At 39.5% G+C, this 16,976-nt stretch overlaps 1 protein-coding gene across 2 annotated transcripts in view; it reads right to left on the bottom strand.

The window, feature by feature from the left end:
- Positions 1–772: 772 nt before the first annotated feature.
- Positions 773–16,976, bottom strand: part of fibcd1b (fibrinogen C domain containing 1b) — a 111,612-nt gene continuing 95,408 nt past the window's right edge. For both annotated transcript variants that reach the window (XM_062434677.1, XM_062434676.1), the window contains 2 exons: positions 3,898–4,077; positions 773–1,038 (listed from right to left, as the gene is read on the bottom strand). In XM_062434677.1, coding sequence (XP_062290661.1) covers positions 773–1,038; positions 3,898–4,077 — 446 coding nt within the window. The remainder of the gene's footprint in view (positions 1,039–3,897; positions 4,078–16,976) is intronic.

Raw genomic sequence — 16,976 nt, forward strand, 5'->3', positions numbered from 1 at the left:
TTTCCTTCAACTTATTTAACTCTTGTCAAATTGTTTCTTCATCCTGTCTGTCTCTGTCTCCCTCTCATTATCAATTATCAATTATACCCCCCCCCCGCACTTCTTTCCACAACCATGCTAGGTCTTAATCATTCGGGATGTAAATGTGACATAGTGTACAATCACGACCAGTGTCCCTCCTCACTGGTGAAACTTATTTGCAGAAGGGAAAAGAGGGATTTGTGTGTCCTGTTCATATTTTGTGAAGGGTTTCCTTTTTCTATTATATTTGGAGCAACCATCACTCCATTCACAGATTATACAGCAATGGGCAGTGAGACTGAACCACAATCGAAGTGCCATGTCAGCACAGTTGGGAGGTCAGAGTTACATGTCTTGAGGAAATCACTGGTGTGTGATTCTGCCGGGGATGGATGGACCACCATGTCAGACTGAGTAAAGCTAGCGCAGTGGACTGTGGGGCTCAGGGCTCTGGTATGCTGTTTTTGTGAAATGAATCATCCAAAATAAGGGTATCACTGTTACATTACTTTCCAAGAAAGGGAACTAGGGGAAAGGATAATGGGAGCCAGCATGACACTAGTAGCTGAGTGATGAAGGAAGAGGAGCAAAAAGGGAGAGAGACATCAGGAGGCAAAAAGCAGAATCAACTAAACTGAAAGAGGTATGATTTAGTGAATAAAGAATATAAAGACAAGTAAGTCCGCTTAGCTGTCAGAAATTGTGGTTTGTAATGTTTTCAAAAATGTTTCTTCTTTCTTTTTTGTATATCTCATTTGTTCTCGGGGTCTCGGGTGGGCCGTATCTTCATTTCGGCGAACTTGAGGGAGTACTGCCAGCCAGTCCATGTGGACCACTCGATGCCATCAGCATAAGAAGTGTGTTGACCGCGCAGGTACTGGCCGTTAAGGTTGGCGGTGTGACAGTTGCGGTACCACCAAGCACCATGGTAGAAGGAGGCGCAGTTGTTCTCCGAGTGGTCGTTATCCCTGTCTTTGGTGGTGAACTTCATCCCATTGTGCTTCAACATACTGTCACCTAGGGAGGGAAAAGATGTGCAACATCTGAATCAGTATGCACATAAAAAGTAGGATATAGAGGTTTGTTTATCTAACTGCATATTAGCATTAGGTGACCCTAAAAAGCCCCAAGTCCCTCATAAACAAGGAAAAACCCTATTATTATAGCAGCTTTTGCCCCCACATACCTATGGATCTCATACCAGAGGCCAGGAATTACACACATCCCCAAGTGATTCACTTCGAAATGACATACAACTTTTCAATTAATCATATCTAAAAACGGAGGGAGATGAAAGAATAAAAAAATAGAGCCCCAAAGTTCCCCAGAGTACTGCCTCTCATTATCTAAAGCAGGAGGTCAGATGGCTTTGTAGCCAATTTATCAAAGGTTCTGTGGTTACCTTTTAATCTTCCTCTTTTTGAACACACCCCCAATGATTTCATTGGGATATCTGTCAGTTAATTGACAGAAAAGTTATACAAATAGAGAAAAGACTAATGTACTTAATCAGATATGTTGATTTATTCTTGCTGGTAGTATTAACATTCATCATTAAGGCATTTTTGCAGTGGGGACTATTTAAAAATACACGGTCACTTTCCTATGAACTGTTAACATGAATATGACAATGATTGTATGACCACTGCAGGGTATTGCATGTACAGCGAAGTTGCATCACCTGCAGTAGGTAGCTTTAATCATGGTCTGCAAGGTCAGTCTGATCCACACAATCAAACTGCTTTGCTGAAAACATCTACTCCCTACATTAAGATTTTTCATTGGGAAATTCTCCACATCAATAACTGCTTTGCAAGCCTTTGGTCATAGCAAAATGAAAGCGAGGCTCTTGCAGACTGTGTGAAGTTTTCAGCAAATGGATGTTCAAAGAGCTTATAATGTTATATAAACTCCCCATATACCTTCCCTTCACTCTCTGTCCTTTCCTTTCTTTCTAAAGCGGGCTTCACACTGTGACTAGAAGTAGAGAGACTGATAAAGCTGAGAGCAGAATGAAAGAACGCTCACCAGCTATCAGGTGATGGCTAACAGCTCGTCAGGGCATCAAACAGCCCTTAATTGCCCAGGATGTGGCCGCCTAGTTGCTTACCCTCTCCCTCTGTCCATCTTTGCTCTCCATTTGGCATTACCATGGTAACCAGTCAGCGGGAAAAATAATCTGACAGGCATGTCTGATATTCATGTTGTGTGCTGCTTGACATTAGGGGAGGAGATATTATGGGGAAAGAAAATAAAGAGGAAAAAAGAAACAGCTCAATGAGCTCAACAAAGTGATGACATCCAGAAGATGTTGAAAAGAGGAAAGAAAAAAAACAAAACAAACAAAACAGAAGCACTTAGAGGCTCATTTGCAAGGTGGTGGGTGTCACCTTGGTGGCTGGGGGCCAGCAGCCTCCTCTGATGCCCATTAAGATCCAGCTGCTCCCAGCCCAAATGAGCACCTGTCAGCCGATCAGAAAGCAGCCACAGCCGAGCAAAATACTACTACTAATAATAATGGTAGCATTGCCTAAAGGGAAGCTGAGGTGAGAGCATCCTGAGAGTTTGAGTACCCTTAATTTGACTGGATTTAAATGTCCACCAGGCAGATCAGTTCAAGGTCAGGCCATGTTGAGGACAGTCCGGGAGCAGTGCAGGATGTTTTAGCAGACGGGCAAAAAGCTGTTACACACACAACATATTTTTTCCTTCCCCTCTGGTTTCCTTTTTTTTTTACTCCTCTGCTTCCTCTTTCCCTTAGATACTTCTATCCTCATTTTTATTTACTTCTTCTCTTCTGTCCCTCTCTTCTTCTCTTGCAGCTGTCCCCTTCATCCCTCCATCCTAGTTCCTTTCCCCCCGTAGTTCCTTCTTTCCTTACCACTTCTCCCTGCTCCATCTCTCATATCTGTCCCAATTCTCTCTGCTTTCTCAGAGCACCGCTCCCCGAAGGTTCTTTAAATTGCTTCTTCATTTCAACTGCAGGTTTTTGTTTACGCTGCAGGTCAAGCAGTGCAATTAATTGGCAGTAATTTAATCAAGGTGACAGGTCGCTGGCTTGGATCTGATGGTTGGGAAATGAGACACAACCACTACCAGTCTCTCTCTCTGATGGGCAACTGTCTGCTTGGTTGAATACACTTGTTAAACCAAGCATAACATCCAGTGTTTCTCCTATAATTGTACAGGCCTGGCAGGCCGCCAGGCTAATAAGAACCCCCACCAGGCTGAAAAGATATTGTTTTTTCTTGCCAAAAATAACACCAAATATCCATTAATTCAGAAATCAATAGCGTTTGGGAGCCTCTATGCAGCGCTGTTCCAAAATTGTGTCATTGCTTGGGAAACTCTTGGTAGTATAGCTCATTTTAAGGAATAGGGAAGTGCGTAATGTGTGTGTGTGTGTGTAGGAAGTGTGAGAGAGCAAGTGGCAGAAAAGTGATAAAGTGGTTAAGGTGAGCGAAGCAGAGGAAAAGCTTAGCAGTTAGTTATCAATGTGGTAGTTATGGTACAGCACAGGCTACAGTGTGTCAGTAAATAAATGCTGTAGCTTCTCAAGACAAAGAAAAGAGTGTTGGCTCCAAAGTTAGCAACAGTAGGTTAGCCTAACTTGACGACTCTAAACAGAGAATGGAAAAATGTGCGGCTGCAGAGTCTGTCCTCCCCTGGAGGCTAATCTCAAGCTAGGGGAAACACTGCATACTATTATCTTTCTTTATTTTAGATACAGCGCCTGGAAATTGCCTGAAGGCTTCAACCCCTGCTCGCAATTAGGTTAAATGAAGAAAAAGTGCAAAAACAGAAATAGTATATACTAATCCAAGTGGAATGACATCACATCTTGCAAGCAAAGTCTAACTATATCAATATACACACCTGCATTGCCAGAATAGTCTCCAACAGTCAAAGGGTATCCATCATCTTCTGGGTCCACTGAGAAGAGGCCCACTCCAAAGGTACCATACTGGGCGTATGAGGTACTATTTTCAAAGTCCTCCAAGTCAATACGTAGCTCATAGTTCCCCTGGATGGACAGGGCATGGATCTGCTTCAACCCTGCAGGGAAAAAAGAGCGAGACACAGACCAAAGCAATCCATTACAAAGCTCTGCTATTGTTCTCAGCAAACAATATAAAGCTATTTCAGCAGCCACTCAACGCCATACATTTACTGGAAATAAGACGTAACATGGTTTTTGTCCCATTTATAGTTCCCCCTGCATGTGTAGGGTTTCTTTCCAAAACAAGATTAGAGTTTCTTTCTACAAGTGTGAGTGTCTCGAACAGCAAGACCAGCTGAATCCACTGAAACAGTGTGCTGTGGGTGATTTTCAATGTAATAATGTCACTAACTATTCACTGATGTGTGATAGCATGAAATCATGTTACAACTGAATTACAACTCTTCTACTTTCAGCTAAATTTGGCAAGAATAATTCTAATAATTCTGCAAAATGTTGTGATGTCCTCTGCATTTATTGATGGAGACCTCATCATGAATGGATAATGAAAGTAAAATGGTTTTTTTTTAAATACAGAAGGTTAGGTATTTTATGGAAGAAAAAGAGTTCCAAAAGAAAAGGCTGAATTGGGAAAAAAAGCAGCACCTAGCAGAGCTGTACAGTCTCATACAGGAAAGTGAATTGATTTATGGACCAATTGTTTCTCATTTTTCCAAATGAGGAGGTATTAATATCCTGTAAAAAGCACATCCAAAGTTATTTCCTTCTTTATACTAGAACATAAAGGACAGCACTCTAACACTTTAAAAGATATCCCCAAGTTATCCTTTTCATATCAAAAAACAAAAGTGTCAATTTGTCAGCCATTTGTCAACATATGTGGCCTCCTGATAATGAAAACATACAGAATTATAAGGTCAATAGTAGTCAATCCACCCAACCCTTCTCCTCTTAATAAGGCAAAACGTCACCTTACACATAGGTCATCTGAACTGTGTCACTTTCACAGGTCATAATTACTACAGCCTCTAGGTGGTGTAAACATAACTATAGGTAATTTTTTTAGCCTGAATTTACGACCTATTGTTGTTGTTCTTGTAGGGCTGTGCTGGGCAGTTCATATCCACTTGTGTCAACTATTTCAGATTCAAGCATGCCATTACTTCATCCGATGCCCCGAACCGATCTTTTAATTGTTGCTCAATACTATAGAGAGTGTGTAAGACAGAAAGTGCCAAAGGGAAAAAAAGGTTTCCATCCTCCCTTCCTTGTTCCCTCCTTCTCCATGTTTTTCCCCTGCTGTGTTGGAGTGATGGTGCTTCCCAGGGCAAGTTTTCCTCTCCTGAGTTGATCAAAGGTACAAGAGGAATGGTGTGTCAGGCATATAGGAGCAGGAGGAACTAAACCAGGGTCCCTTGAACACAAAATTCAAGGCAGGAAGACAAACAAAAGTGAACTCAGGAAAAAAAAAAGAAAAAGAAATTGTGTGCACTGATGGAGAAGCTTCAAAGGCTTCATGGTTAAGAGGGGGGTTGGATTTGGAGCATGTAGAGTAAGCTGTAGGCTGCAGAAGCTGGTTTAAGGTTTGTTTTACTGTCTCTCCTGTAATGTGACTCAGATTTAACATGAAAGCGGCTGCACCACAGGAAGGAAGACTTTTTTTATGTACCTGAACACTGTCATTTTACCTACAGCAATCATCACCTTCACAAATGAAACTCATTCTCCTCTTTAAAGCTTACAATCCTCAAACTGACTTTACCTAATTTGAATTCCGTCGTTGTCGAGAATTGCACTCTGAGAGCGCCTTGTCTGAAGTAGAGGTCTAATTTGATGACAAACACAGCTGAAAGAACCTATTATTATTCAGAGACAGAAGCTCGCAGTCTGGGCCCAGGCACTTAGTTTGGATTTAATCTAGCCCAATGGGAGGTTGATCCCGTTCTTTTCATTTTCACAGTGGATCGGCAAATTGGAGGTGGAGAATCAGTCATTAATACGTTCATAAGCAGGTAACTTCATGCATGTCAGTTTCCACTTAATTCATGCGCCGAAATGTAAATACTCAATAATATGAAAGAAACAGACACAAATACATATTTTCACACAAATTCAGAGAAGAAAAAAAAGTCTCATTTGCAAGACACTGTTTTTGTGTCATAGCCCTTTGAGAAAATGTATCAATCCACATAAACACCTAAGGGAAAAGTACCCTGGAGTGATTTGACAAACTTCAAAAGAAAGACTTAGGATGTTTTCTCTTTCAGGAAAAAAAAAGAAAAATAATATACCAGATGCAGCACAACTCTATTTAAAGACTCCGCGGCTTCCAACTGTATTTAAATAACTTTAATTCAGTCTCTAATTAAATCCCCAGAGAATCTCAGCTAGACTGTAATTCAAGATAATTAAAGAGGAAGACAAGTGAAATAACAACAGAGACTTCTTTGGTTAAAATCTAAATGCTCAGGTGTAACTCCCTGTTAATTAAATGTTATTGTTAGGTTATTTAAAATGGGTTTTAATACAAGGGAGAATTTTGAGGTGTTTTGCTTCTGTATTAACATGCTGATTGCTCCATTGGGGAGAGATTCTTCCCCCTTTCACTGATTTACCATTTAAAGGAAGCTTAGCAGAGAGTCAAAACACTTCTGTCATTCTACGTGCTTTAGATGGTATTTAGGATATGCTTCTTTTATTCTCTTTATTTCTGATTAGTTTTACATGTGGGCCATATTTAATTGCTGTTTGCTTTGATGTACTGTCTACCCTATTTTAAAGCCTCTATCATTAACATTATAATGTATACATTACTTTATTACTTTAATTTCTGTTTTTGCAATGGCTGAATTTCTGAAGAAATGAAAGACTCCCATTAAAAGAAAAACAACTAAACTTCTCTTTAGACATTCTAAATCAATCATTTGAACAAGTCATTATGGTCTCAATGGATACATTAATTCCCTCTTATAAGTGTTCTGGTGGTCAATTAGGAAATTATTGCTGGGTTCTTAAGATTTGAAGACTTGTAGTAGGCTTTGATGTCTGCTGTGTGGGCGTTTTTTCAGCTGCTGCTCTGCCAGGCTCCAGGACTCGCACTGAGTCAAACTGCTGTTGCAATATTTCGGCAAATTTAATGTTACTTGATTACGATAACTGCTCTGTTAGCTAAAGTATATCATATTAACAATAGGGCAGTCTTTATAAATAAATATGGGATTATAATATGAATAAATGCTATTTTCTTCATTTTGAACATGATGCTACTTGTTCTGTTGTCTTTTTTAATTCTTTTTTATTCTCTCCTGTCTGCTCTGTCGGCTGGTTGCTGATTGGTTACAGCTAGAGGCTGATATTTTTTCAAGAATTCTGTGGATGGGACAGGAGTCATTCTTACGGGAATGGGTTGGGACAGGAGTATTTTTCTAAGGGTTGGATGGGACAGGAGTGATTATCCACTCTTTCCCCTTTCCCCTATGGTTTCTATGACAGTGCAAGATGTGTTACAGGAGTGTGTGTATGTGTATGTGTGTGTGTGTGTGTGTGTGTGTGTGTGTGTGTGTGTGAGCGTGTGTATGTGTGTGTGTGTGTGTGTGTGTGTGAGCGTGTGTATTTGTGTGTGTGTGTGTGTGTGAGCGTGGGGGGCTCAAAAAGGTCACACAGCTCATTTTTGAGCCCTGTCTCAAGTCACACTTTTATTGAGCATACAGTGATAGTACATTTCTATCCAACACTTGAAATAAGAAATTCTGAATGGGTACCAATCTGCATTGAACTTCTTTCTACACATAAATCTCCAGTACTATACAGGCATAATTACTCATTGTCATCTAAAACGATAAATAATACTGGTAAAATCAGCACCTCATTTTAAACAATCAATGTGTTTACTGATAAGGAATCTCATTTAGTATGTGCCTGATTAACAAGCACAAGCACATCGATGGGACAAAAATCTTTAAGCATCCTTTGCTATTAAATCATCCATGTCATTACAGTCTCCTTTCCAACGACAGAGCTTTGAGCCTAAAAGATTAGTACCTTCCACAGTGTTAAAAATAGTAGGCTCACTGAAAGCTGAACATTATCTTTATTATATCCATTATTATGAATATTAGCACTTCAGGTAGCAAAAAGACTAAGAGTGTCCTCTCCACTGCACATGAAAAACAGGTCGATCTTAAATTTAGAACACACTGATACATGTGGGAGCAAACTATTGTTCCTCTTTGGTAATACATCTATGAAAAATGATATATATCTGCTATTACCTCATTAAACTAGGTCACGGTAATCCATAACTCATTTTCACAGCTCTGAGGTTCACAGGAAGGAGGACAAATTTAGCTTGTTTAGAATATGGCGACAGTCATTTATCATTTTTATTTTTTATTCATTGTGAGAGGGCATGTTGTGTTCTCCGACTGAAAAGAAACAAAGCTCAAGCCTTTATGACACTGATTAAACCATTACCACCAGAGATTCCGCTTGTTAAATGTGATTTTACAGCTAATGAGACTGACATCAATGACATGATTAAAAATGTAGAAGACCTCTGGTAGATGTCTCTATGATGCTGCTAAAAGGCCCAAATATTAATGATTTATTTGCTTTTATTTGAAAAGTATGTAGGGGAATGTATTGGATGCTTTTAGGGGACGGGTTACAGTCCTGTGCTCGCAGTCTCTACGTAGCGCAGCACTGCAGGGCATAAAGGAAAAAGAATAAAAAACAGATCCCTAAACCCAACAGAGAAATGATTACACTTCTCTCTGCCGCTTGTGACATTTCTCGAAGTTAATTATTCATCATGCTTTTCTCCCTCTGCTGCTGGGGGGCAGCTCCTGAGACTGTTTCAGCTGAAAAGGAGAAAAGGACCAGCAGCACTCTTCCATCTCCTCCTCCGCCTCCTCCTCCTCACCCCCTCCCACCATAACTCAACCCCTGCCTCATTTTGTCTTTCGCTTTCTCCGCTCCATCCCTTCTTCTTGCTTAATCTTCCTGTCAAACCATTTTACTCTGCAGAGATTGTGGTCGAGGGGTTGTGCGGTGGAGGGGGGAGTTAGAAGGGGATGGAGTATTTCCATAGCCACGAGGACAGTTGCTGTGCCCTTTGCCATTAGGGCAGTCTGGTTGAGGGGGTCTGTGAACACGCGTCTGCTGAAAGGCTTACTGTCGTCCACTCTTAGGGAATAAAAAAGGCTTCCCATTGTCAGCTCTCCCCTTGACATCAAAAGATAGTAGCGCAAGGAGAAAAACAGAGACAGGTGTGTGCTGAACTCTCTGGCTTGCTGCTCCCTCAGAGCCAACTGTGACATTTTGGTGGGACAAAAAGCAAAATTATTTTTTGTTAAACTGTCACAGCTCAGACAGTGTTTGCCTGTTTCCAAGTTTCTCACAAATTGAAGACAGTCACTTCTCCCAAGAACTGTATATATTTAATTGGGAAGAGGACTATTCTCTATGTAAGATTTTTGTAGCCCTGCTGAAGGACTTTAATGCTTGCTATAGTTAGAGATGCGCTCATTTTAATATATGTCTGCTATGTGCTTTGAAGTATAAGCTCTCGATCCCCCTCATACAAATATACTGAACTTGAAAGGAACTGGACTGTGAACTGGAAAGTGCAAATCCTTTAACCTTACCCACTCACCTTTCAGTTGGTGAATGGTGAATGCTCAGACTGGCTGTAGATCAAATGAGATATGCCCTGTTGGGAGAGCAAACATTGTCCCAATTCTTCCATGCTTGTTGAGGAACAGAAAAGGAGTGTGGGGGTTGTATTTTTGTGCTGGCTTAGCTGCACTCATGCACACATGAGTACCCTGCATTTGACTGATAGAACAAGTGCATAAGAGGCTGATTCCACTACATTCAAAAGCATTTCAAGAATTCAGAATAGCCTTCAGCTTTCAGCGGTAGTATTTGTTCAGCAGCAAACACACGTTGCCGCTCCCCAGGCTGAGTCTAACTTGGGAATAACGATCATGGGAATGTTTGTTCACTTTGCCCACAGCGTACTCATTACTGCTCTCAGGAGTCACTTTCTTCATCTTTGAAGATAGATACATTTTTGCCATATATTATTGATACACATTGTTTCCTTTGAATCCGTATGGGTTTCTGAATAGACAAAAGCACACTGAGCTGCATATTTCAGACCCCCAAGCATTTTCATTGAATTAAATCCAGCGGCTTGGGGAGTGAGAGTGCTGCATACGTAGGTGGTTCAGCATGACTGCAGGTGTGATGATGAGTCTCTGTAGATTCGATGGATGGCATGTAGAATGACAGTATATATGACAGTATATATGTGCATCGTTCCACTTTGCAACATCACAGAGATAGTGTAGCATGACATATCTAAATCAAGTTGTGAACTTTTGATTCTGTTCATAATTATTTCATGGTAAGGTCATATTTATGTGGACTGAGTGTACAGACGAGGCAATACAGGATCACAAAGAGATGCAGCAATTGGAAGAAAAGCCATTTCTGTGGCAGTCTCATAGAGCTATTAAGTGATAGAGACAGCCAGAGGGAGAAAAGTTATTATGATAGTGTTCTAATGTAAGGTGTAATTAAATGTTAATTCACGATCAAACACATATACTCTGCACTTTAAAACGTTGCATACTGCATTAGGGACAGCTCAGATTGCAGTGAAATAATTTCAAATGGCAGGAAGTATTTATTTTTTGTTTTATGTGGTTTAAACCTGTTTTTAAAACCTTGCCTTATTGCATAAAATGAAAATGATATAAATCAGCAGGGGTTTGCTAGTGGTATTGATCAGTATCATTTGTTCCACTATGACGTTTGAGCTTTCAGTCTTATTGCTTAAAATGCTCTAAATACCCTTAGACATTCACTTACCCTTCCAAACTACCCCCTCGTACTAATACAATGTTACCAATGTTGGTTGCAATGGCGGAACATACAGTAGAGGATAAGTCTCATACAAAAAAAAAAGAAAATGTATGCTTAATTTCCTCAATTTGGAATGCGTCCATATCATATTTTAACAATGGTAGCAAATATTAAAACTAGATAACAAAAAGAATAATGGTCAAAGATTCCTATTGAATGATACGTATGTGCCTTGTTTTTCTACAGATTTCTATTAACAAGCAATAATCAACACTTGATGACCAACACCAACACTACCAGAGATCCCAACAGACAAAAACACAAAGGATAAGATACCTGTAAAACAAATAACACCCTGCTTTGAAATATATTTCTGCTATAAAGCCTGAAGACATGCTTTAAAGGACATTTGTCATGCACATTTCCAGGTCTAAATTTATATTCTGGGCCTCCTTTGGAATATCTTTGTATGATTTAAAGTAAAAAAAAAAACCTCCTCATTTATCCTATACTGGCTATTTATGCAGCCCGCATTTCAACCTCTGTTTGAAGCTGGCAGCCTAAGCTACTGTCTCTTTAAGGACTGATTGGTTAACTTCCAGAAACTGCCCTTCAGCTGACTTCTGCCAGTTATGTAAACAAACTAATAGTAGTAGGATTCAACATACAGCTGTTTGTGGGCATGCTCAAATGATATGACGTTATCACATGGAGGAAGTGGAGGTGTGCAAATGTTTAGAGCCTGAAGCCTTGGCTTTTGACTAGCAGTTAGTATTTTACATAGGTTCACCTCAAGTTTTGGAACTTTGTTCATGTTTAATATAGACATCCGACATTATATGCATATATACAACATAAAAATAATAGAAAATCACAAAAAGCATAATATATCCCCTATAAGCCAAATAAGGCAAATAACAATGCTTCTTAAAAAACCAAGAAGATGCAACGGTGGAGGAAGCTTACATGGCCTAATCTGAAATATTTAGACTGTTTATTTAACAGATTGGCAGGTTGCATGCTGTGAATACAATAGCAGTGTGATGTCAGCTCATCTGCAGTGCTAGACAGAGCTTTGGACTGTGGCTAACCCTGTACTTACACCACCAGTGAGTTTGTGGGTGTGCACCTCAAAGATGCCCCTGTCTCACTGATTGTTGCTTTCCATAGTGTTAAATACTTGAGGGAGTACACACACACAGTCATCAGTATAATATCTATCGATGTTTGAATGCTATTTTCTATTATTTTTACTCATGCATTCATTCTGAACCTGTGGTAAGGTGTTCATGACTACTCTGACCCTCTGCTCATTTAAAGTTGAACTCTGCTGGACTTTCTCGCCAAGTGGCTGAAATCTCTCTGCCAGCTGTCACTGCACTCCACTCTCTCTATAGCATCATGTCTGCCAGCTTGACTTACTTGACATAAGTCCTTTGGTAGTTTAGGGAGCACAGGCCATTGACAAATGTCCTCCACCTTACTCGAATGTTGGTGGTTCTTTCAAGATCTCCCCAATTGAGCCCACTCCCAGATACTTTTGCCTGGACACCTCTTCTCCAGCTGTTCCTGGGGCAACATCTTTTCTTTGTTCCTTGGGGGTTCCATTTCAGGGCTTGTTGGTTGATGATTGTGGCAGGTTTTCTGATGATGTGTCTGATCCAGCTCTATTTTCTCCTTTAGATTTGTAAATCAATGGAATCTTGGCTTATTCTTTTCCAAAGGTCCACAATGCTTACTGTGTCTCTCCACCAGATGTTTAATATTCTCCAAAGGTAGGTGCTGATGAATGTTTGCAGCCCGTTTGTTGTGTGCTTTGTTTTTCTCATCATCACTTTATTATTATTATTATTAGATTCCTAATATAGAAATAGATAATGCCTATTTGGACATTTGATATTAAGCATTTTGAGTATGTTATGAGTGTATTATGTTACAGTCATGTGACTGCATCAGAACCATCTTTTATGTGGATTACATTATTAAATGCTCTTATTGACTTTTTAATCAAAAAGCTTTTATTGCACTGGCAGTAACATAAAAAGTTTAGCTGTCGCTGTTTGTCTCTCCTTTGATCCACGCTGCTGTATTGTGTGTAAGACCAAGTATTGCCACAGCTTCTGAGAGTCTGTCCATCTTCTCCTGCATTTGTATCTGTGTGTGAAAGGAGAGCTATGTCATCCGCAAAGTGAAGGTCATCTAGCCGCTCACACATTGTCCACTAATCCATTTCTTTTCCCTTCAGTTATTTCTCTCATGAGCCAGTCAGTTACCAGGAGGAACAGGAATGGTGAAAGTAGACTCCATCCTTAACGACTGTCTTGACATTAAGGCTCTGGGAGAAATGGCCTGCAATGCATGACTTTCCATGTGGTTCCATCATATGATTTCTTGATTAAGTTTATGATCTCGGTGGTAATTCCATAATGGTCCATAAGGTGTCAAAGTGTCTAAGCTATCAAATGCTTTCTCAATGTTTTGTCAAAGTCGATGAAGTTGATGTACAGGGATGTACTACATTCAACAGACAGTTCAGTGATGATGTACAGTATTGCTATGTGGGCTGTGCATGAGTGATCTTTCCTGAATCCTGCTTGGTGGTCCCAGAGTCCCTTGTCTACAGCTTGGAGAGGGTTGAGGATGACCCGGTTTACTGGGCACAGAAAGTAGGATGATCCCTTGGTAATTGTTATATTTTCTTCACATTTCTTCTGGCAGTTTCACAATGTGTCCCTCTGCCTACTCTGTAGGTGTCTTTTCCTCTTCAGATTCTCCCAAAGAAGCCATAGAGTATGCATATCGATGAGTTTATATCTACTTTGAGGGCTTTAGTGGAATATCGTCAGGGCTAGCAGCCTTGCTAGGGTCGGGCATGGGGTTCACTACCTTGTCCTGGAAAAAATGCGTGGGTTACAGAAACTTTAATGAATGTCTCCCAGCGCTCATTTGAAATGAATGAGTACTGGCCATTTTGTTCTGGTCATACAACCAGTGTGAGTTAATAGTAAGAAACATAGGAAGCGACAGGTTGGCTCATTTTACTTACAATGTAGCTTGAACTATTTGCTCAATTTGTTCTATTTGTTTGGCTCAACTACTGCTAATGAGGTTGATCTGCAGCTCTCTTTTGGAAACATCGTCATCCTCCTTCCTGCAATTTTTTCATCATGACTATTATTAATGAGAGGGTACATTGTTTTAATAGATGGGGACAGGTAGCAGTTGGTGTAATACAAAGCTAATTGGTAGGTCACAATGATGTATAGCAGCAATGAGTCTTGATTAAAACTTGAGCATTTACACCTCCAACTACCATTTTTGCCACGGATAAACTAAGCACATCAGCTATGCAATCAAAAATACTGTAGGAGAACAAATTCAGGAAGAGTTGAATTATTTGAGAAACATTAGGATTTCTTGTGGTCTAACAGTCTGTCTGTGTAGATTCAGGAGCACCCGCACACAGAGCCAATGACCTCTGACCTAAAGGCATAAGATGTCAAGGATACATGAACAGGACTAAAAGCCTTCCTCCACTAGTCACAGGAAGAAAATAGACAGCTTGAATTACGTCTATTTTTTGTCTCCAGATACAAACATACTAAACCAAGTGAAATAAACCATCCTAACTTATTTTGCTAGCTGAATATCTCTTAAGTCATAAAATTATGGAGAAGCCACATTCCTTTCAGTCACCCCTTCTCCTCCTATCTTTAAAAAAAAAGCATAATAAGTGTCTGAATTGGTCTGAAAATGCTACTAAATGTGTAAATATAAAACTATCTTGACTTATTTGACCAATATTAACTTTTATTGTGTTACAGAACAATTTAATTAGTTTGATATTATGGAAAATCAATCTCTGCTTCAAAATCTGTTAATTATAAATTACACATAATATTGCATGTGATCTATCTGATATTATCCAGTGTAATTGTATTATTTAGCAATGATTTGATTGCTAGGGTGATGCTTTCTTAATAGATTTAATTACAGATTAGAAGATCTTGATTTTAATCTGTATTTTATTTGGTTAATCAATATTATAATCTCTTTTTTCTCACTGTTTCATGATGTATCGGTACTGATGACAGAAAATGAGTAAGTATTCAATATGCAAGCGCATACAGTTTTAAAATATTCTATAGGAATAAAGTCATTCCACTTTTATTTGATTGTCAGTTTTTATTCTATATTTATTCTCCCCATTAAAAGAAATAATTAGTAACCCAAGGCATTCTACTGAAGGAGCACCAATAATCCTATTTCTTCCAACACACATCCTAGACTATAAAAACTTTTACAACTCATTGTCAGGCAGCTGTTGCTCCTTCTTTTATGTCTGTCTAGGCCTTATCAGCTGTGATGGCTCATGTTGCGTTTCGGGCGCTGTCTTTTTAATTTTTTCCCAGAGAGATATAATCTTCAGAAAGGAATTCTTAACTAAGAAGAAAGACTGCAATGATGCTTAAGCCAGAAGTCAAGCCACGATTAATTTCCATTTAAAAAATCTAATATTTTGTAATCTCTTATTTGTATTGTGTAGTTAAGTCTTTTAAAGACATTTCAAAGGTCTTTTCTGATTAGGTTTGATCTCCATGCTTCCATGGCCTGCCACTGAATGCACTAAGACTGGGACAGCTCCCTGCTGCGGGTTTCCACTATGTGACCTCAGCTAGTCTGAGACTGGATTCATCCTCCTGAGAAGCAGTGAACCAAAGCTGTTTCACTGAAGCTACTGGAACAGTTCTCATCTGGCTGTCACTCCAGTGACTCGAGGATAACCGAGTCTGCTTTGCCTTGCGCTGCACTTTCCAGGAAGTTTACTCATCATCAAGCCTTCATCACCATGCAAACAGTAGGAAACCATCTGTCATGCCTCTGTCTCAGAGTTAATCCAACAGCTTTCAAAAATTAAATTTTTACTGTCCGTAGTTAGAGTCTTGGCCCCTCATTGTGTTTTTGACTTATTCATTCTGTCGGCAATAACTTAATTTAAACACTCATTCAAGCATCCATTCAGTAATTCATTGTAGTTGAATATATGTATGTGTTCTTTGTGTTTCTCATTCATTCCTATCCCTTGTTAGTCAAATAAATCATTTGATTTATAGGCAAGTTGTTGTATCTGTGTAGTCCTTTCACAACTCTTCGACATGACTAATACATTTGATTTAATTATTTCACCTCCAAGTTAATTAATCTATGAAGGTGGTGCCCCAATTAACTTTACAAGTGCTTATTATTAATACAAATGTAGTAATACTTGCTACAACACACACACACACACACACACACACACACACACACACACACACACACACACACACACACACACACACACACACACACACATACACACACACACACACACACACACACACACACACACACACACACACACACACACACACACACACACTATTTAGTATTTGTCATATACATCCGTAGAGATTTATATTTAACTAAAGCCATGTAATTATTATTTCACTCCATTACTGCTGCCCTCCATGTTTATTTCCTTCTCATCATCTCAGTGTTTCACCATATCCACATGAAATCTCCTCATGCAGGTCCTGTTATGATATATTATGCATAAAACATTGCCTTTGCTCTAAGAATAATTCATGCAGACATAATTGAGCACAGAAGAGGAAGTCAAAATGTCTGCTCTGATTATGCATTTGACAGTGACTGCTGATGGTTATAACATTGCATATGCAATTTGGGTTCACATGTTGACAACTGTTTGGGTAAAACGAGTGGATAGTGGGTTTATAGGCATGAATGTCCAATAAAAGGGTACTCGTGGATAAAACAAAGCACTAACAGCATCCAGTTCTTCCATATTTCACAGTTGCAAATATATCGTTGGCTCATTTCTAATGATAGTATTCACAGTCGCTTTGGAGTGAACTGTTGAAACGTACACAGCACTTGTTTGCAATTGCGTTGTCTTAAAAGTCGGTTTAAATATTTTCTTTCAGCTTTGATTTCTCAGAGCACTTTAGCTGTGCATCTCATCATTAGTGTCTTTTTCTGAGTATTTCAACGACAGCATATGTGTGTAAAAGGGCTGGATGGTCTTTTTGGTCCACTCTAGATGCACTTAAAAAAGGAGAAA

This window comes from Scomber scombrus, chromosome 15, assembly GCF_963691925.1.
Source record: "Scomber scombrus chromosome 15, fScoSco1.1, whole genome shotgun sequence".
Classification (NCBI taxonomy): Eukaryota; Metazoa; Chordata; class Actinopteri; order Scombriformes; family Scombridae; genus Scomber; species Scomber scombrus.